This window comes from Choloepus didactylus, chromosome 2 (assembly GCF_015220235.1).
Source record: "Choloepus didactylus isolate mChoDid1 chromosome 2, mChoDid1.pri, whole genome shotgun sequence".
NCBI classification, from domain to species: Eukaryota; Metazoa; Chordata; class Mammalia; order Pilosa; family Megalonychidae; genus Choloepus; species Choloepus didactylus.
In genome coordinates, this window is record NC_051308.1 from 76,275,630 (window position 1) to 76,298,025 (window position 22,396).

The window sequence follows — 22,396 nt, forward strand, 5'->3', positions numbered from 1 at the left end:
TTCTTATATTTCAGGCTCTGAAGATGAGAATTGAAACCAAAGATAAACCTAGAACACTTTTTTCCAGTTTGAGTTCCCTTGTCCCCTGTGGATAAGAGACATCAAAAGAAGAAATAAACTCGCAGAGGGCAGTTTAGGAATTATAAGTAGAACAAGAGCTTTTAGTGGCTACTATCAGCCACATCCTCTTTGGAATTTAATATTTTCTGCTGATGAGAAAAGTAACAAATACTGTTACATTTTATAAATTTCGAAGTTTTAATTATATAATTGGATATTCTGTCTTTAAAAATGTTTTTAGCCAACAAAGCAATACAGGATCAACTTCTAGAGGTAGAGGAATCCAAAGATCAAATGGAAAAAGAACTGCATGAGAAAATAGGGAAATTGGAGAAGGAACTAGAGAATGCAAATGACCTGCTTTCTGCCACAAAACGTAAAGGTATGGATAATACATGCTTATTGATGGCTTGAAATACTGAAACTTCCATACATAATAATAATTATTATTTAACTAATGGTGTTTTTCTGTCATATTATGATATAGGAAATGCCATCAAGTTGTTATTTTCTATTTTAAAATAATATTCTATCTATATCATTAGTAAATCTTCAGATACAGATATGTGACTTAGAATTGGGTTGTGTTACATGACTATAAGATACCATAGTTTAAAATCTTACAGAAATCATTATGTAATATGTGGTCACTTTTACTTGTTTTATAAAAACGTTTGTGGCTTTAATTTAAAATTTTACAAAAATGTACTAGATTTGTATATATTGGCACAGGAGCTATATTATCTGAAGAAGAGCTTGCAGCCATGTCTCCTACTGCAGCAGCTGTGGCTAAGATAGTGAAACCTGGCATGAAATTAACGGAGGTAAGAACTGTGTTAAATATTACTACTATTTTCCTTCAGTAACAGTAGGTGGAGGTGTTCAGCTGTCTCTGAAACATTAATCCTGAAAATTTATTCTTAAAATCATCTGATGAGGAAGAGCTCATCCTAGGAAAGACTTTCTAAGTTCCTTGTTCTGTGTGACAAATAGTAAATATATCCATCTTATGTAAGTGCTAAACAGTGTTTATTATGAAGCTAGATAGGTTAGGCTACAAACTTTTATTGTTATTCTTAGATTTGAAATAATCCCTCTCTCCTTTCAGCTGTATAATGCTTATGTGGAAACCCAGGATCAGTTGCTTTTGGAGAAACTAGAAAACAAAAGAATTAATAAGTATCTAGATGAAATAGTGAAAGAAGTTGAAGCCAAAGCACCAATTTTGAAACGCCAGCGTGAAGAGTATGAACGTGCACAGAAAGCTGTGGCAAGTTTATCTGTTAAGCTTGAACAAGCTATGAAGGTTAGTACATTCCTAAATTTTAGCTATGGGAAAAACACAAACGAGAAATGATTTACTAGCTGGTTTCTTAGAGTTAAAGAAGTATTTGAGTTAGAAAAAGTTAAATATGCCTTTTTTCAGTGATGTGATAATTTATACAATCTTAAGCTTCTCGTTACGTTATTAAATAGCTTTGATTGCAAAAAGTTCTACCTTTACTCAGCTAACATCATTTGAGGGCCTTTTATGTTTTTCAAGACATTTAGTGTATGTTTTCCTTTGGGTTGTCTAGTAGAAGATAAATGTCCAAATCTCCTTTGACCATTCCTCTTCAGATTAAAATAATAATGTCTTTGTAATGGAACTCTCTTGAATTAAGGATTATAATCCTTTGTCTGACAGTTGTGATACTCTGTCTAGAAGTGATAATACTGTTTGACCATAGGGAAGAACTGCTTTTTTATACCATTTCACAATTTAGTGACTATATTTACCACATTTATTACATTCCTTTGCATATTGTAAGTGCCAAGGGAATTCATAAATATCCTTTGAGGTTACTTTTTAATAGATAAAAAAAGAATGTGTTTATTCTTTTAAGTTTTTTGCTTTTCGGGTGCCACTCTTAATATTACTAAGGGAAATACATAAGATTAATTAAACAAATTTTATTTAGGAAGTTCAGCTAAATCAATTTGTATCTGCTGTTGCAAACTGATAAAGTTCTTCCTTCCTTCTATCCCATCCCATCCGTTCATCCATCCAGTAAATTGTTCCCTTAAATTAAATCTCTGTTGCTATTGTGGCAGCAATTTAGAAGTCGGCCTAAATCCAGGTAAATTGTATCTAATCCCTGGGGCTCTTTCTTCTGAATCATTGAAGTCTAGCGGTCTTTCTGTGACTGTGTGTTGACTTTCTGACATCCCCCTCTCCAGTGTGGTTTGAAAAGAGATGTTTGGTTCTCATTAGGCTTGTTTAGTTTATTACTGTTGATTTTACTAGGATTTTGCCTGGAGCTTCCTGTTTCCTAAAGGGAATCATGATATAGAGGGGCTTAAGAGTCAGATGATAGCAGCTGTTCATCAAAGAAAAAACTATTTGTTCCTTCTTTATTGAATGTTCAGTAAAATTCCCTTAAACATTTTTCGTAACTGCTGAAGAATTTAATTTCTGCATCTGCTTTTTCACTGAATCTTCAGCCCATAACATTTATCATCTATTCTTAATATATATCATATAATCACCAGTCTAGAGTTTGTGATGCTCATTTGCTAGTCTCTTAGAGTTTCATAACCAAATTGCTCCTTTCCTTGTTATCTTAATTAAGCCCATTTTGAACTGAGTGGATTTGTGCCAGTATCATCTTTTCATGAATGTTTGCCTACTTCATTTGTCACATTCTTATTCCTACAGAAAAGGCTTGTATGTGACTTTAGGGCATTCTGCTCAGAGGTACTTTAAACACTACGATGAATATCTTTCACTTGAATAGTATTTAAAACTTTATTATGTGAAAACAGAACATTGAGATATAAAATTCACATGAATTTGAGATAAAACATAAGATTTCAAAGATACTTTTTGCTTGTAGCAGGCACCTCAAACTGTGACCCTACCCACTGATGTTCTTGTGGTGTTTCCCCTTAACATTCTTGTGACATTGGTTGCTGCTGCTTTAGAATTAATGCCTGATGCCGCCTTTATAAATCGAGTCTTTTATATATTTTACCTTTTTTTTCCTTTTTACTTATTTTTTACTTTTTACATGTATTTACAGATGAGCAGAGTAATAATGCTTATCACTGCAATGACATCTGTGTTTGCCTTAGTAACAGAGCCTGTGGAGTAGTCTTAGGACATCATTTGATAATACACTTGAAATTTGGTGATTGTAATTGGAAATGAATTTGAGAGAGGTCCCAGGTTCCCTATCTTTTTTGTATAGTGATGAGCATTATGATGCCAAACAGTGTCTTTGATATTAAGAAATGAGTACTTATACAGAATTTCTCTCTTTTAGAGACGAGAAGGTTTTTAGTTTATAAGTTGATTACTATGGTATTCAAGCACTGTGTATTTTGGTTATTTGTATATCTACTCTTCATTTTTTATAAGTCTTGGAAGAAAACATAAGACTTCACTTGTATTTGTATTTTAAAGGAGATTCAGCGATTGCAAGAAGATACTGATAAAGCCAACAAACATTCATCTGTGCTTGAAAGAGACAATCAGAGAATGAAAATACAAATAAAAGATCTTTCACAACAGGTTAGAGGGATTTTTTTAATACTTTTTTTTTTCAACTGGCTGCCCAGAAATGCTGTCACATTGTCTTAACACCCAGGGCCCTTGCTAGGTAGATCTTTTTGAAGGTGTCTAAGATAGAACAACCACATATGAAATGATTAATCAGTTAGGAATGCCACTCTAGCAGAGTTGCAGCCTAGTCTTTTTTGTTCATAGCACTTACAGTTTTTTATCTTTTTCCTTGAAGTAATTGCTGAATTCCCAAATCATGTGTGCTGACTATAATAAATGAAATGATTCAAAGATAAATAAAAGTCTTTTCCTCTTTTTTTTCCCCAACCCCCCAAAAATGTAACCAGTGTTAACAGACTGGTGTGTATCTTTTCACATCTCTTTCCTTATATGTAGAAACACACATAAGATATATAAATGTATATACTCATATAAGGGTTGTTTATATAAGAGTTGTTTGTTTTTACTGAAATAAAATTATACTGTATGCTTTACTCTGCCACTTGCTTTCTTTAGTTAGTAGATATAGATGTATTGCATTCCTGTTTTTTTCCCCCAATTTTTATCTGTGGGTATACACACCAGTAGCATACAATTTACATAAGAGTGGCTTTGTATGCATGCTTTTTTTAAAAAAAAAATTGTATTTTCCATGCTCATTTCCTCACCCTATTGTACAGTACATATATAAGCACAACAGATTAGATAAGTATATCTCTGTGGGTTTTATTTTAATTGTTTTAGAAAAATGGCTCCATATTTCTAGAATTAAAATTAGACTACTTTTTGAGAAGTAATAGCTTTGATTGTACACTTTTATGGAAATTAAAAACTGTATTTCATTAAAGATTTCTTTGATTACTTAGATTTTAATATGCAAAATGATAAAGCTTGATGCATTGTGTTTCAGAGTAACAATTTAAAGGCACAGATTGAAGTTTTCAAAAGTATTATGTCCATTTTCTTCTAAACATTTCCAGAATCAAAGCCAGTACTATTTTATAACATATTGAAACTTTGTTTTATTTTTGTTTAGATTAGAGTCCTTTTGATGGAACTTGAAGAAGCAAGGGGTAACCATGTAATTCGTGATGAGGAAGTAAGCTCTGCTGATATAAGTAGTTCATCTGAAGTAATATCACAGCATCTAGTATCTTACAGAAATATTGAAGAACTTCAACAGCAAAATCAGCGTCTCTTAGTGGCTCTTAGGGAACTTGGGGAAACTAGAGAAAGAGAAGAACAAGAAACAACTTCAGCCAAGTAAGCAGATGACTCTGTGTGTTTAGCAAACATTCTTTGACTACTTATTATTACTATTAATATATTAGTTAATATTAGGCATTAATGTATTATTTAATATATTAATGCTAAGTATTAATGTATTAGTGCTAAGTATTAGTGTATCCTTAATACTAACAGTGCTGGATATAGAGTCTTGAAGGGATATAGTGATAGTGACTGGAGGGGGCGGGGAATTGAGCAATAATAGCAAAAAAAAATTCTAAGAGACCTCCGTCTATAGGTGAATTGGGCAAGTAAGTAGCTAATTATAGTGTAATGTGATTAGTACTGTAATAAAAAAAGCTTATCTGTAGGAACAGAGAGATGATGGACCTAGCCTAGATTTCAGGGAACAGACCAGGCTTCATGGAGAAGATACTGACCTGAGTAGTGAAGGATATGTCAGAATTATCCGAGCAGAATGGAGGTTTTTGTTTTGTTTTGTTTTGTTTGTGTTTTTTGTTTGTTTTTTGTGTTTTTTTTTTAACAAAAAACAACAGTTATATGGTGCTAGAGGAGAAGGAATGGCAAGAAAACTGGAGTTCGGACTGAGTGGAATTGATTTCAGTTTTTGCAAACAGACTTTTCAGATGCCATTTGTGACTACATGAGACCTGAGCAATGGAGGTTTAGAAAGTAGTTTTTAAAATATCGGCAGAAGGAAAAAAGTATGAGAGAAGAAAATAATATGCTAATGATAGACAATAATGTTTAATTTATAGTAGAAATTATAATTGTCTTACTCTTTATCTCAGTCCTGTGAAACAAACTGATTTCTTTTCCAACAGAATCACTGAACTTCAGCTCAAACTTGAGAACTCCCTCACTGAACTGGAACAACTCCGAGAGTCACGACAGCATCAGATGCAGCTTGTTGATTCCATTGTTCGTCAGCGTGATATGTACCGTATTTTATTGTCACAAACAACAGGGGTTGTCATTCCATTACAAGGTATGTTTTTATGTTACCTTAAAAGTTTCCAAATGTTGTAGGGAAATATTTCTGAAATGGATGTTAGGGAATGGACTCTCTACAAAAGTAAAAGCCACTTTTATGATTCATATTTGACTACTGTATTTCATTGAACTTAAGATTTCACCAATTTAAGATAAAATCATTATTTTATGTATCACTAAGAAAGAAGAAATACTGACCAGTGTTGGGTTGAATCAATGAGTTACAGTATTTATTTTGGTTATATTTTAACATTTAATCTGCAAATATTAAATTATCTGTAATCAAAAAACATCAGATTATTTAGTGGATTCCTTGTCTTTTAACTCCTACAATCTTATGATTTCATTTAAATAATTCTGACTTTTTGATTTGGGTACTTACATAGTTGCAAAGAAAAATGATTTACAAAAGTCAACACATTGTTTTTTCATCTTTTTATTTTTCTGAAGCTTCTAGTTTAGATGATATTTCTCTTGCATCGACTCCAAAACGTTCGAGTACATCACAGACTGTTTCCACTCCTGCTCCAGTACCTGTTATTGAGTCAACAGAGGCTATAGAAGCTAAGGCTGCTCTTAAACAGGTAAAGGTCACACCTTTATCTTTTGGTTAGGTACTGAGAGAATACAGAATATCATCTTTTAATTTGTCCAGTATTTAGTTGCAGGAAATTTTTGAGAACTACAAAAAAGAAAAGACTGATAATGAAAAAATGCAAAATGAGCAGCTTGATAAACTTCAGGAACAAGTTACAGATTTGCGAGCACAGAACACCAAAATTTCTACACAGCTAGATTTTGCTTCTAAACGGTAAATTTCCTTTTGTTCAAAATAATTAAGTTTTAAATATTTTACTTAAGTAAGAAGATGTTTTTATGTTTTTATTTTTAAGTTAGAAAATGTGGATGGAAAAAAATGGTAGATTTAATATTTTCTAACGGAAACTCACAAGGTCAAAGAGTCAGATTGTGAGGGATAATTTACAATTACATTTGCTTTTTTTGTGAACCATGTTTCAGGGCAAGAAGCTGTGGGGATTCATCTTTTAATATTGGTTAATATTTCTGAGCAGTGCTAAGGGAGCCAAGGCATTATTTAATATATTGAAGTTCATTTGAGGAATGGTATCAATTTTCTTTTCTGAATTTGAAGGACCTAGTTTTCTCTCAGGACTTAATTGTTTGATAAGTATACCAGAGGATGAGGGAAATATGAGCAAATTTTATTCAGTTTTTTCTAATTCATTTAGAAAAGGAGGGTGGTTTAGGTAATTAATTTTGGCAAACTTCATTTTCTTGATAACTTAGGAAGCCTTAATGGTAAATTTCACCTCATGAATGTTTGTTGTTAGAGTCATTGAATACTTGCTGGTTTAGCAAGTTAGGACAAAATTTATTTTTATACTGCATGGAAAAACTGTGTTTTCATAATAATGTATCAGACAGTTACCCCTATACTTTCAGCAGTTCAGCACCTCCAAATGAAAAGCACTTGTTTTTCATCCTGTGTTGTTAGCTCCATCCACCCATTTCTGAGCTTTCAAGTACACAAGAAAATAAGATGAAAGATTATAGAGAAAAAAAGGATTGGCAAAAATCTCACCAAACATGCGTAAATATCTTACTGGGTGCCTGGTGTATTAACTTTGCAAATGAAAATTAATAAGATTTTACTCAGCATGAAATACTGTGCTTATTTAGAACTTGAATTTAACTGCTAAATTTGGAATTTAGAAGAAAGAATGAAGGTTTTACATTATCATAAAAGCCACATTTTCATATTATTATCACGTAAGGTTGGACACCTGTTATTGTGAAATTCTACAAGGAACTAAGTTAAGATACAGTATTGCAGTTGCTTATAAAGTTGATTTTTTCATAAAGGTATGAAATGCTGCAGGATAATGTTGAAGGATATCGTCGCGAAATAACATCCCTTCAGGAGCGGAATCAGAAACTCACAGCGACAACTCAAAAACAGGAACAGATTGTCAATACTATGACTCAAGATTTGAGAGGAGCAAATGAAAAGCTAGCTGTTGCAGAAGTGAGACCAATTTCCCTCATTTGGCTTGCATTATAAATTGCTTTTGATAATCCTTTTTCAGTTACTTTGACATTATTGATTGGTATGACTTGGACGTTTGAGAAACTTGTAGATGAAGTTGTCATTAGTTTCCAAATAGCATCATCAGAGTGAATATTTCTGTTAAGGTGGATGAGGAAAAGAAGTTCGTTTTTCTGCTAAACCAAGGTTTTCTAACATCTGTTTTGAAGTTTGTAAGTCAGTGTTACCAGTTGAAACAAAGACGAATATTTCATTAATTCTTGATTATCCTAAAGAAAGAAAATAGAAAAATTACATTTAGCATTGAATTGATTGCATTCCTGAATTTCAACTTGAATATAAATGATCTGAAATTAACAATACTTCCAACTAAATACTGAGCTATGGGATGATAAACTTTTACATAGTGTTTTACTTTTTTATAGTTTTTTCTTGCATCCTTTTTTATCATTACCTATAAGCTAGATATACTTGTTCCCCCATTTTAACTGAGACTCAAGAGCTCGATGATTTGCCCATTTGTGAGCAGTCATGAAGGGATGTCTTCGTTGGGACTTTGACCCAAATTTTCTAATTCTAATGGCTGTGTTTTTTCATTTTTTTTTATCATGCTCCCACTCCATTGTGGGAAGTGGGCAGCAGCAATTTTTCAAACTTGGGGCATTAGTTTTATGATTGATAGTTTACATGATTCATCATGTGTAAATATTAATATTTTGCGGATATTAATGTTCAAAGCACTCTCCCAAATCCCCTGAGACTCATAGTATAAAAAGACCAGTCAGAACTCTCAAACAAGTACTTACAAAACAGGCTTTAATTTTAAAACTTGCATAATTTAGTAGTATACAGGTATGATGAGACTAGCATAGCTATGCCTTTTTTTTTTTTTTTTTTAACTCAGGGTGGGCATTTTAGACTTGTTTTCAAGGTGGTTTGTTAGAGCAAAGAAAAATAGTATTTGTTATAATTGAAAGGTTTTTCCTTTGATCTATTAACATCCCCAATTTTTGTTTCACATTTCAGCACATGAATCTGAGGGTTATATTTTCTTATATGATGAGCTGTAATCTAATAGCATTAAGAAATATGTAGCAGTGAAAGTATCATTTTAATTTTAAAATTGTATTTTTTTTTTGACACAATGTTTTCCTTTCACTTGTGTTTACCTCAAGGTGAGAGCAGAAAATTTGAAGAAGGAAAAGGAAATGCTTAAATTGTCAGAAGTCCGTCTTTCTCAGCAGAGAGAGTCTTTGTTAGCTGAACAAAGGGGACAGAACTTGCTGCTAACTAATCTGCAAACAATTCAGGTAACCTAATCAGAAGCATAGTTTTATCATTGTATCCTCTGAATTTTCTTAATTATAAAATTTGACTGTCCCTTGTTATCTGTTACTAAGAATGTTTGTATTTTTTCATTTATTAAGACATTTTAATATTTTAAATAAGACATTGAAAGAGAACTTATTGCAATCATGCAGGTAGCAGTTTTGATCTTCAGGTCTATGTTCACAGGGTCTCGTGCAGCTTTACTTAATATCTTAGTTTTTATTTTTCCTTAAAAACTTGAGGATGTCTGGAGTCTTCCGGATGGGCTCGGCAGCCCAGGAGGTGCTGCGCGGAGGACTTGGTGGTCAGCGGCTGCGGCCCTAGGGAGGCCGCGGGGCCATAAGGGGTGGGGGGTGGTAGGAGGGTTCCAACAGGCAAGGGGAGCGGCTGCAGTCGGCCTCCCAGGTAGCGCGAGGCCGTGGGGAGGGGCTCTAAGGACCTTTGCCGCGCCGCGAGGAGCTGCTGCCGGTGGCTGGGCCCAGTGCCCTGCCGCGCTCCACGACGACACTCCTGCCTGAGAAAGACATGGTGGCGGTGCCGACTAGGCGGCGGAAGGCCATGGAGGATGGAGAAACCGATAGAAGAGGGCGAGGCCAAGGTGAAGATCCAGGAGCATGGATGGAAGCAGTGGTTCTCCAAGTGGGAACAGCAGTGTATGGCCAAGGCTGAGCAGGACAAGCAGCTGCCCCCTGAGCTGGAGGAGGCAGTGGCTACAGCCTGGGCATAGGCAGCAGAAGCTATGGCACCTTTTCCAGAAATGAGCCAGTACCATGGCCCAGCTTTACAAAGTGTGAGTGCATCAGCAGCGAGGACTTTCTCTTAAGTTCCCTTTGAAAATGCAGCCACTGCTGTCACCAATCTGTTCAAAAAAAGCCTGTATATTCATCAGCGAAGTTTTGATATTGGAATTTGGATTGGCTTTCAGCAATGCAATAAGGCTGTGTTGTTTGGTTTAAAAAATGCAGAAGAACTCTATGTAGAGAAGATTTGATCAGCTTCCTGTGTGGAAAAGTTCCTCCACCTTGAATCTCTAGAGCTCTCCCAAGACTGACTGTAGTGTTCCGAAACCAAGCTACTTCAATGGAAACTAGCTCGTCTGTAGAGACTGTGTGTGCAACCCTTCTGGGAAGCCATAGCTCTGCATGGTATAGCTGTTTAAACATATTTCTTTGAAAAAAAGTGTAAAGAGTGTGCCTGTGGACCCATTTTCACAGACTTAGGTCCAGATACATTGACTGTTTTTGTCCGTTATAGTGAACACACTTACTCTAGAAATGTTTAAATAGAATGTAAACAAGCACTTAAATGGGCAGTATTTGGACTTTCACCTATCACATCCTAAATATTGTGTTTTTAAGAAAGTTTGAGCTTATTGGTGTTAAACTTAACAGAATCCTTTTGCAATGTTGATTAGAATTTATTGCTTTGCATTTATATATTGTACATGTTTTCTTACTCATTTCTGAGTTAAAGAGGACACTCTTCTGTCTGAAGAATTCTGTTACGTTTATAATTGTTAGGAGAACCTGGTTGGTGACCAGGCAAGTAAGATTTGGGTTCGTTCTCATGGGAACTCTGTTGAGGTCCTTAGTGGGTAATGTGCCTGTTGAGGGTGAGCGTCGATGAACTCAGTAGGTGTGTACAGAGGTAAGAATAATCTTTATGCCTACTGTCTCTTAGGTCTTGCTTGCATTGGTAGTCAAGACCATCAGAGGTGTAGTCAGTGGACAGGTTTATCATCACCTTCCCAGAACAGACCTGTCATCAAAATGCTTTATACTCAAGGAATTTGAGTATAAACTGGAGGAACCTGGGTAATGGAGTCAGTGATAAGTCTGTTGTCACGTGTTGCTCTCTAATGTAGACTTCCAAAGAGAACTGGGAGCATTACCTTCTGTGTGACAACTTCCAAACTGAGGGTAGCATAATAAAACAACAGTGAAATAAGACTTGGTTGAAATCAAGATTAAAACATGGATTGAGCAAGTGACCAGCAAGATAGAAACAATCAGTTAGGACTGAGTCCTGTTAAAAGTTGACATTTGTGGGACAAGTGTAGGTCTGTAGGTCTTCTAAAACAAAAACCTGGTTATCAAAGTAGTAGGGTATATACAAAGGGCTTCTAGATCCTTGAAGCTTTACCGCTTACAAAGGTTCTTACTCTTTGGTAAACCTTTATTCCAAAACCCCAATCAGAACATGGACTTGGAAGAAGTGATTTTTTTTTTTTCTGAGTTGTGACAAATTAAAACAAGCAAGAACCTTTTATTGGAAAAAGTCCACGATGTATGGATGTAGTATTCAAGACTGCATGCTGTTTATAGAGTGAAACAATTATGCCATCACAACTTTTGAAACTCCTGCAAAAAAGAGGTTGACCTGTTCCTATTAGATTACAGTCTCATGATGTCTTTCTCGCATAAGCTTAGAAAAACTTATTGGAAGTGTGCATAGTTGTCAGATTAATTTTATTGCATGGCAGAATTTGATGTAGTTGTCTCTCCTTAAGCATCCTGATTTTCTTCCTTTCTCATCAAGTGGATTTATGATTCATTCCGTATTTAAAGTAGCATTTTCTGTATTATATTATTATACTTCAGAAGATAGTTTCAAGAAATAAAAAAGTCATGCTTGCTCTAAACTGTAATGCGTAGGATACATAGTAACAAGGCCAAGCAACCTTCCCCAAACCATTACCTTTTATCCCTGAACCCTCATTTCATTCTTCTTAAATTGAATGTGTTCAACTTGTGATTATTATTTTCCTGAACTTTCAAAGTTTTTATGATTCAGTTTTAGGGAAAGGACTAAAATAGTTTTGATTTACGTTTAAGTTGTGAGGGTTTTAAAAGTTTAAGTATAAAGTTTTGTGTAGAAAAATAATCTTTCCCTTCAATAAACTTTTAAAATAGTGTTGATTCATAATAAAAATAAAAATATTTCAGGAAGTCTGAATGACTTTTGTAATATGTTTTTTTCTATCAAATATTTGTTTTAGAAAATGTCAATACTTTGCTGGTAAATACATCTTAGTTTCGTTTTATAGAAATGGATCGTTATCACCTTTTAGCCTTTTGTTTTTTTTGCCTTTTTTTTTTATTTGAGTAACCACCAATCTCTTCTTTACCTTAGGGAATACTAGAGCGATCTGAAACAGAAACAAAACAAAGGCTTAGTAACCAGATAGAAAAACTAGAACATGAGATATCTCATCTAAAGAAGAAGTTGGAAAACGAGGTGGAACAGAGGCATACGCTTACTAGAAATCTAGATGTGAGTCTTATCAGAGTTCCAGATTTCTGTAATTCTTTTATGTTCAGTAATTAACCTGATTGTGAACACACTGTCATTGCAAGGCTAAGCATGGATTTGGAAAGAATTCTTATAAATTATAAGTTTTTCCTACTTCTTTTTAAGCATAGTAGTTTCCAATTAGGTGCAGACATTGAGTATTTTACCCTGATGAGTGCTGGGTGTTATATCCCTATAAATCTTCTTAAACTTTGTTCTGGGATGCAGTGAAATTACTTGGAAATAGTTTGATTCTTTTCAAGTCTTGCTTTTTGTGGATTATTACATGGGTGTGGAACAGTGTGCAGTCCAGGGCTAGTTATTTCCTGCTACTAAGTCAAGACCTTCCTGAGTGCTATACCCAGTATACCATGAATTAAGAGTTTTTCCAGTCTGGCTGCTGGTAACAGGCACTGTTCATGACTCTGTGAGCACCAGAAATTCTTCACTGTAATCTTTTTGGATGGTTCTTTCCCTTATCTGGTGAGTAGCCTTCTTACATGCATGCAATGATCAGTACTCTGCTGAATATCCAAGGGGGGGCCCTCTGTAGATTTTCAAGGTTTTCTATCAGTATGGCTCTCTTCTCTCTGGTATTCTGTTTTATGAACTTAAACTATATGGTCTCCCTGGATTCTCATATCTGTCTTCTCAATTCAAAGAATTTTACTGGGTTTTGCTTCAGTTCCCCTTCTTTGTGTCACAGCCTGGAAACTCTCCAGTTAGTAAAGTAGAACAATTATTGGACTTGTTTTATTTTCTTCTGTCTCAAGGATAACTGTTTTTCGATCCCTGATGTCTGGTGTTTTGAAAATGATTGTTTCATATGTTTTGTCTGGGTTTTTTGGTGGTTTTGGTTTAAAGATAACTCCAATTCCTGTTACTCCATCTTGGCCAGAGTCTTAAGGCCTCTAATAAAAGAAAATTTGTACCTCTAGTTACTTAGGAACTTAGGAAAGTTTTTGTAGAATTAATGTATTTTTTTAATATAGGTTCAACTTTTAGATACAAAGAGACAGCTGGATACTGAGGCAAATCTTCATCTTAACACAAAAGAACTGTTAAAAAATGCTCAAAAGGAAATTGCTACAATGAAACAGCATCTTAGTAATATGGAAGTCCAACTTGCTTCTCAGTCCTCACAGAGAACTGGTAGAGGTAAATAATAATCAAGTAGGCTGATAGCAGTATTAAATTAATAAGTACTTCTTTCTAGATTTATAATAAATCATGTAAATAAATAGCCTTATTCTTAGTGGATGTAGTAAAGGGAAGGAAACACTTTTTAATACAATTCTTATTGAAAATTCCATTTTAGGCTTAAATTAATAAATTTGCAAAGTTTTTGAGTTTCCCCAGGATTCAAAATAGTTTGGTATGGAATCTTACCAAGGTATGCTCTTAGATTTCCACTTGTTGAACATATTTATTGATGCTTAAAAAAAGTTTTTTTGAGGAGTGTTTATATTTGAATTTTTAACCCTCTCCTTTTTGAAATAATTACTTAGTAAATCTGTAATGATAAGGTTAACCTAGATAAATACTTGGTTTGCTTGGTTTCTTTTAGAGCCGTATTCCTAATTTTTGCTCATTGGTAACTTCAGGTAAAAGGTTTGTTGCATTAGATTTTGTTTCCCCTGGAATACAGAGCAACCATTTCAAATTTAAAATCTTTGTGTCCAGATAATTTTCTTCCTACATAGTTTTCTTTCTTAATAGAAGGAAAGTAAATATATAATATAATAAATGTGTGTCTATATACACGTGTTTATATACACACGTGTGTATATACACATATATATGCTATTTAATGTCTAGTAGTCTTTTCTTGTTGATGTTTTATAATAAGAAAATGTTCTTTTCAGCCTACAGTTTCTTCCTTTCCCATGTATTTTAGAAAGAATGTAAATTGGACTAAATGACTTAAGATTTAGTGTCTTAAGCATAAACAATGTTTAAATAATAAAAAAGAATTTGGTAATTTCTTTAGCTACCTCGATTTAGTGGAAATATTTGATGTTCTTCTCTTTTAAATATTCCTATCCTAATTGTAGTAAGAGCAAATTTCAAAAATTTGAATTTCTTTGTAGAAGCAGTGTAAATATACAATAACTTAGTTTTTAGTTTTTCAGTATGGATTTAACTACTTTCTAGATAGTTAAGTACTTCTACATTTGAGCTTTAATCCTAATTTCACAACTTTTTGATAACCGTGCCTGATATCATTTTAAATGTTCATTTTAGTAGAGCTGCCATCTATATCTTTTAGGTCAGCCTAGTGACAAAGAACATATGGATGATCTTCTGAGTCAGCTAAGGCAGGCAGAAGAACAGGTGAATGACTTGAAGGAGAGACTTAAAACAAGTACTAGTAATGTGGAACAGTATCGAGCAATGGTTACTAGTTTAGAAGAATCCCTCAACAAGGAAAAACAGGTATTTACAGTTCTGAATCCAGTTTGAATGCATGTATTAACTTTTTTTTCTTAAATTAAAAGTCTGCTATATGTGTAAGGCTCCCTGGAAAGTATAAATTGGACTGATATCATTGTTCATACCTCCTAAATATACTTGAGTCATAAAGCTAGTTAAATTAAAATAAAAAACACACAAATTCATTAAAATAGGGCAGGGGTTAGAATATGATTGCTGTAGAAAAATACAGATAAAGTTTTGAGGAGACTGAGAGGTTGGTGAGGTTACTTGTTTTCTGGGTGTGGATGGCTTCACAAGAGAGATGGCCTTTGTGCAGACCCTTGAATAGAGGGATTATTTGGATAGTCATAAATAGTAGAAAAGTATTCCATGTAGTAGAAATTCTCAGCCAAAAGGGAAAGGCTTCAGATGGCAGTTTGACTAGTGTACAGAATTTGTGAAGGGAAATAGTGAGGAATACAGTTACAATAGTAGTTGGTAACCAAAATTGAGTGGTTTTCGCTATCATTTTAAGTAGTATTCTGTAGGATTATTAAGAGTCATTGGTATTTTTAGCATGTCATAACCAGAATTTTTTTTTGTTTAGAGAAGTTAATGTGGTAGATTGGAGAATGTGAAGTTCATTTTGGAGTCTTTGGCAGTAGTCTGAGGTCACAATTTAAAAATATCCTTTTGCCATTGCTGTTCAAAATATGTGAGGAAAATACCTTTCAGTGGTAAAATAGGCAGATTTGGCATGTGGATGTGAGACTGGAGTGAAAAGTGATGGATTGGAAATTGCACTTCAAAAAAAATGACACTAGTGGCCAAGTTTAGAGGCAAATTATGCTTGTAATTTTGAATGGTGTCTTTGCTTTTCGAACCTATTATCCATTTGATGGTTGGTTTGTGTTTATTTTTAATTTTGGTATCACTTCTTGTTGAGATTTGGAAGAAATAATTGTGTAGTATTAAATGTGTACGATTTTTTGTATTCTGTTCTGATGATGAAGGTAACAGAAGAAGTACGTAAGAATATTGAAGTTCGTTTAAAAGAGTCAGCTGAGTTTCAGACACAGTTGGAAAAGAAGTTGATGGAAGTAGAAAAGGAAAAACAAGAACTTCAGGATGACAAGAGAAAGGCTGTAGAGAGCATGGAACAACAGGTAAATTACATTATTAACCATATTAGTCTTTTTAAAAACTCTTGGTTCAAAGATTTGAATTCTTTTAACTAGCTCATTCGTTAACCGTTCAGTTCACTCAATAGATGTCCATTGAACATATAACCAGCAATTTTAGTTTTATGTTTAACTCTGTTCTCTATAGATTTCCTTTTGAAAATTTTAGACTACTTAACAGTAGTAGAGATATCCAGTGCTTCTTTTTAGAAGCCTTTGCCTGATACTTTTCTTTTGCAGATGTTACTAGGGAATGGTTATAAAGCTGCATAATTTGTGTGGTGGATTATGTCAGGTTATAACCATTTTAAATTTAGTCAGCAGTCCTTTGGATTACTAGGATTTTTTTAAATCATCTTCAGTATTTTTAAATTAAGTTTGCAATTCTTGTTTTAATGTTCTTTCTATTTAGTTATCTGAATTAAAGAAAACACTTTCTAGTGTTCAGAATGAAGTGCAAGAAGCTCTTCAGAGAGCAAGCACAGCTCTGAGTAATGAACAGCAAGCCAGACGTGACTGTCAGGAACAGGTAAGTATTGCTCTCATAGCCAATTACTAAGAAATGCGCTTTGATCTGAGTACATTAATGCATTTTAGGGACTGGTGGACCTTACAAAAATGTAAGGTTATTTCCGCTTGGGTGGAACTTGGACTAAAATAAGTTTTAAAGGTTTAGCTAAAGCTGAAAGTCAGCAGTGCAGTATCATTCCCAAATAGGAAGAATATAAAAATGAGAGTAGAAGACTAAAGGTATACTTGCCCTCATTTGTGAAAATTCTTTTACTCATAATTCTTAGCTAATTCTGGTTGTAAAACTTTATTATAGACAAAATAGTAAGATTCCTTCCCTCAACAAAACAAGGAGCTTTTGATAACATTGTTTTCAATGCATTACTGGAGCTTACATAGATTTCCTAACCTCACTGTCTCAAAAACTGAAATTGTGGCATATTTTCACAGTGAAATTTTACTGAAGAGGAAAGAACTATAGTTCTACACAGCACCCAGTTTTATGTTGAACAACAAATTAAGACCCAGAAAGATAATAAACCATTTATTAAAAAGCCTTTTTTAAAAAAGCCAAACCCCATAAGTACACATACACATATACAGATATCTATATGTGATAATTTTTTTTTAATTTTTATGAACAAATGATATATTTCAGAACAGTACAGTTGTTGAAATGGCAGGATAGAAAAGGAATACATGTAGTATTCTAATTTTTGAATTGTGTGGTAGGTTAATGGCTATTTGATTATTGTTCCTTGTTTACATATATTTAACTTGTATGTATCTAATATTACTTGAAAAATAGTATACAGGAAAATGCTTCAAAGGTAAGTTAGGCAAAAAAAATCATCTTTGGCTTATTGCCAAGCAACATAACAAGGGAAATTAAAGTCAAAGAATGTGTCCATAATTCAATATCCAAATAAATGACTTTCATTTTCCTTTGTTCTAAGTCCTTGTGTATGTGTGTGTGTGTGTATGCATGTATTTTACCTGGCTGTAAGTTATATTTGGCTTTTTATTTCATAAAGTTTGTTTCAAATTGCTACATAGTATTCATAAATTCCATTTTGAACGTTTCTTCAACATTCCGTTAAGTAGATAGTGCACAACTTTAAATTACTCCCCTATCTTTGTCTTGGTACATTTAGATTGTCTTCAGTTTTTATTTATTTAAATAATGCACTGTGCATCTTTTCTTTTTGAAAAGTGCTGACTAGCTTTATAGACTTTTGATCTTTTGTGATTATGGAGAAATAATTTTTTGCAGGCTAAAATAGCCGTGGAAGCTCAGAATAAGTATGAAAGAGAATTGATGTTACATGCTGCTGATGTTGAAGCTCTACAGGCTGCCAAGGAACAGGTTTCAAAAATGACATCAGTCCGCCAGCATTTGGAAGAAACAACCCAGAAAGCAGAATCACAGCTTTTGGAGTGTAAAGCATCTTGGGAGGAAAGAGAGAGAATGTTAAAGGTATTATTATAAATCATAATAGAATGTTCTGGGGAATTGAAAGGTTTGGTTTTTTAATATACATTGGAAGATTTGCTGCTATGATAGACTCTTGCTTTACAGGATGAAGTTTCCAAGTGTGTGTCTCGCTGTGAAGATCTAGAGAAACAAAACAGATTACTTCATGATCAGATTGAAAAGTTAAGTGACAAGGTGGTTGCCTCTATGAAGGAAGGTGTACAAGGTTCGTTGAATGTATCTCTAAGTGAAGAAGGAAAATCTCAAGAACAGGTTTTAGAAATTCTCAGGTAAATCAGATGTATTCTTAGTTCTTTATTTCTGTGAATATTTACAACCATGACATAAAACTACAAATGTATGAATTAGAAAAGAGAAGATATGCTATTTATGTATAAAACTCATTCTGTCCCTTATTGGTCAGACAAACCCACTATCACCCAATTAGTAGTTAATTTTGACATTTGGATATATGCCAATTTAAACAAATGACTTTTAGTTGAATCTTATGGTTAGAATTTGAGTGGGTTCCCTTTGACAAGCTAAATGCCTTTCAGATCATTTTAAATATATTTTCATAAAGCTATCTTTAATAAAGCAAAAATTTATCTTCAATTATTTATTAAACGTGAAAATAGTTGTTGAAGTGATTTTGTCCTATTAAAAATTATCCGAGTTTTGAAATGTTATATTGCTGGCATTTTTTTATTCAAAAAAAATCTTACGTATGTATTCTTGTAGATTTATACGACGAGAAAAAGAAATTGCTGAAACCAGGTTTGAAGTGGCTCAGGTTGAGAGTCTGCGTTATCGACAAAGGGTTGAACTTTTAGAAAGAGAGCTACAAGAACTGCAGGATAGTCTAAATGCTGAAAGGGAGAAAGTCCAGGTATGTATGCTAAGCTTTTGGAAAGCAGTTGTTGGATTGAAACAGAAGATGTTTCAGTTTCTAACAGAATAACATTTAATTTGAATTACATTTTCTTCCTTAACTCTTCAGTTCATTAGACATTTATTAAACATTGATACAATATAGTATTTAATACTGAAGGTCCTATAACCAGAATGCTTGGTTTCAGATTCTAGTTTTGCACTGTTAGTTCTGTGCCCTGCCCTTAGTTTGCTCATCCGTAATGTTGGGAAAATAATAGGATTAAATAAGTTAGAATGTATGAAGTATTATAACTATATCTGGTGTATGGTGATTACTTAATAAATTCTAACTATCCTAGTTTGTTGTTATAGTTATTTATATGTATATATCTGAATAGTCATATCAGGATAAAATGTTAGGTTGAAACTGCTATAGAATATTTCTTCCTTAGCAAAGAGACCAAAAAATAGTCAAAACTAACGATCAAAGAAAGGAAGAGCAGTTGTTGTAGTGGAATAAATGGTCACAACATAAGCTCAACTCCTTTATCCGTACTGCCATCCAAAAGCTTCCTGTTGAATGATGTATTTTTGAATAGATGTAGTAATATACCCCCCACATTTGAAGGGAAGGAAATTAAAACCTTGAGTCATTTGTTTTCTCTTTTAACTGAAAGGTAGTTAACATAACTTTAATAATAGATAGAAACCATTGAAACAGGCCAAAGTGAATAATTGGGTTTATGTTTTCTGACAGAAGTTGAAAATACCCAGAATGGCAGCCTGTTGAGAAAACATTTCAAATTCAAATATATCTCCCCATTGAAATAACAGACAGACTCCAATTTACTGTAACTAACACTGGGGAAAAAGGCAGAATCATGGTTTCTAACAAAGATTGCATATTGCTTCAGCTCTTCAGCTTCCTTTGTTATTCCTTCAGAATACAGGAAGCAACTAATACTAGAAAATGCCTAGCCCTTAACCAAGTACAGAGGGAAAACCAACTCTTCAGTGGGAAGGGAGTCTAGAAGTAACCCACATTATGCCCAAATAATAGGATATTTGCCCAAGAATGAGCAGAATAGCATGGCCACCGTGAAATATACCTCAACTTTAAAAAGGTGAGGAGAGAAAGACACATGATGCAGACAATGGATATTAACACCCAGTGAGAACAGAAAAAAGTTTTTCCCAATTGAATAAATAGTCAGTAAAATTACTGAAAACTTAGAGTGATTATGAAATGAAAAAGTATTACTGAACAAGGGAGAAAAACAAGGACCAAAATAAAATCATTTCAAAACTAGTAATTCAGTGCAGCAAGGGAAAGAACAGAACAGAAATATAAATAGAGATCTGAGATGATGTTTTTACCTAATGTTAATATTGAGCATTTGTTGATAGGATTTGTGTAGTATCTATATACTTTCACCTTTGTAAGTTCTGGTATTTAAACTCTTTATTATTAGCATATATCACAGAAAAGTCAACATGTACACTTCAAAAAAAATTCCATTTTAAAAGTTTAAATCCTTTCTATCTTGCTGTAGCATGGATTGGAATTTTGTTTTACTTGTAATATGTGCTGACAGGAAAAGGTAACCCTTCATTTAAATTGCCCATTGTTAGATGTTCGTGTATGTGTTTGAAATCTTTAGGTAACTGCAAAAACAATGGCTCAGCATGAAGAACTGATGAAGAAAACTGAAACAATGAATGTGGTTATGGAAACCAATAAAATGTTGAGAGAAGAAAAGGAGAGGCTAGAACAGGATCTACAGCAAATGCAAGCAAAGGTTTGTAACTTACTAATAAAGAGTTGAAACATGCTATTTTTAATAATATTATGAATGTATTTTTACAAAAGATGTTTTTTAAAAAATGCTATTTTCAGGTAAGGAAACTGGAGTTAGATATTTTACCCTTACAAGAAGCAAATGCTGAACTGAGTGAGAAAAGCGGTATGTTGCAGGCAGAGAAGAAGTTATTAGAAGAGGATGTCAAACGCTGGAAAGCACGTAACCAGGTAAATGCAATTAAACCCATCCCAAACCATGGAAACATGTTGATTTTAAATAATAGGGTAAAATTTAAGGGTATAAAAAGATTTGAAAACTACTGAAAAGTTTTATGTTTATAAGTGAATGTCTAATATATGCGTATATGTGACATGTTAAACTCAGTTCTTCAAAATTTCAGTCATGTTATGTATGTATTTTTAAATGGTGAATTTATGTCTTTTAATCCCAAGATTTTAGGCTTTCACTTTATCTCTAATTAAATACTCTTATAGGTGAAAATATGGGTTTGTATAGTTCATTGAATAACTTTAAATAAAAAGATTTGTTTGCTGTAATCTTTTGGTAGGAGGGGGTACAGACCATACTGCTTAGAAACTGCAGATTTGTATTCACACAAATCTTGTTTTGAAATCTGCCTTGCCACATACTAGTTATGTAACTGTGAGAAAATTTCTTAATCTCTCTGAGCCATGGTTTTCCTTATTTGTAAAGTGAGCACAGAATACTACTCTTCATGTTACAAAAATTGTCATAAATATGAAGCAAGTCACCCAGCACCTGGAACCTAGAAAGTGCACTAGAATGTTAGCCATTTTATTATAGCATATTTGTTTCATAAGACTAGAAAACCATATTATGCATTTTGCTTTTCTAGCATCTGGTAAGTCAACAGAAAGATCCAGATACAGAAGAATATCGGAAGCTCCTTTCCGAAAAGGAAGTTCACATTAAGCGTATTCAACAGTTGACTGAAGAAATTGGAAGACTTAAAGCTGAAATTGCAAGGTATATGGAAATAAGCCTTAAATTGTATATAATCGTATATTACGTACACAATATATATATTACATACATGTATAATCATATATAATCTGTGAAATTTTGAATATTTTTACTCTTTGTATAACTCCCCAAGTGCTTTCTGATTTTAGAAAGAATGGACACAAGTACTGAAGCCCAAATGTGACTTACCTTTTATTGCTCAATGCAGCCAAGCAAGCAGTGATTTAATATTATGCCTTTATATCTGAATTATTTTTCTATATTTTATTACTCTTTTAAAAAATAGCTCCAAAAGTGGTACAAATCTAAAGCTAAATTATTTTCTAAACAGCTGCCAAAGTAACTTTTGCAAGTACATTTTCTTTTCTTTCCTTTTTTGGCTTGTTTTCATGAATCTATTTTGAAAGATTTTAGTAAAAAGTTTTTAAAATTAAGGTAAACATTTTTTAAAAATGAACTTACGGAACTTAAAGCGTTGCTCCTTTAAAGGTAAGAAATTAAATATTAAAATGAATGTTTCTTGTTTACCTTTATTAAGCTTTAATGTCATGAAGAAGCTGAGATTCAGAAAGCAACAGTCCATATAGCAAATTTGCCACATGC

At 33.5% G+C, this 22,396-nt stretch overlaps 1 protein-coding gene and 1 pseudogene across 3 annotated transcripts in view; both read left to right on the forward strand.

Moving 5' to 3' along the window:
* The window catches only part of TPR (translocated promoter region, nuclear basket protein), a 70,694-nt gene that overhangs the window by 10,919 nt on the left and 37,379 nt on the right, over positions 1–22,396 (forward strand). For all 3 annotated transcript variants that reach the window (XM_037825153.1, XM_037825151.1, XM_037825152.1), the window contains exons 11-31: positions 302–442; positions 793–884; positions 1,169–1,366; positions 3,506–3,613; positions 4,641–4,867; positions 5,677–5,840; positions 6,296–6,429; positions 6,508–6,656; positions 7,730–7,892; positions 9,089–9,223; positions 12,375–12,515; positions 13,526–13,691; positions 14,803–14,969; positions 15,962–16,114; positions 16,542–16,658; positions 17,913–18,116; positions 18,219–18,403; positions 18,855–19,002; positions 20,648–20,785; positions 20,884–21,015; positions 21,666–21,796. In XM_037825153.1, coding sequence (XP_037681081.1) covers positions 302–442; positions 793–884; positions 1,169–1,366; positions 3,506–3,613; positions 4,641–4,867; positions 5,677–5,840; positions 6,296–6,429; positions 6,508–6,656; positions 7,730–7,892; positions 9,089–9,223; positions 12,375–12,515; positions 13,526–13,691; positions 14,803–14,969; positions 15,962–16,114; positions 16,542–16,658; positions 17,913–18,116; positions 18,219–18,403; positions 18,855–19,002; positions 20,648–20,785; positions 20,884–21,015; positions 21,666–21,796 — 3,193 coding nt within the window. The remainder of the gene's footprint in view (positions 1–301; positions 443–792; positions 885–1,168; positions 1,367–3,505; positions 3,614–4,640; positions 4,868–5,676; positions 5,841–6,295; positions 6,430–6,507; positions 6,657–7,729; positions 7,893–9,088; positions 9,224–12,374; positions 12,516–13,525; positions 13,692–14,802; positions 14,970–15,961; positions 16,115–16,541; positions 16,659–17,912; positions 18,117–18,218; positions 18,404–18,854; positions 19,003–20,647; positions 20,786–20,883; positions 21,016–21,665; positions 21,797–22,396) is intronic.
* Positions 9,640–10,401, forward strand: LOC119527722 (annotated as a pseudogene).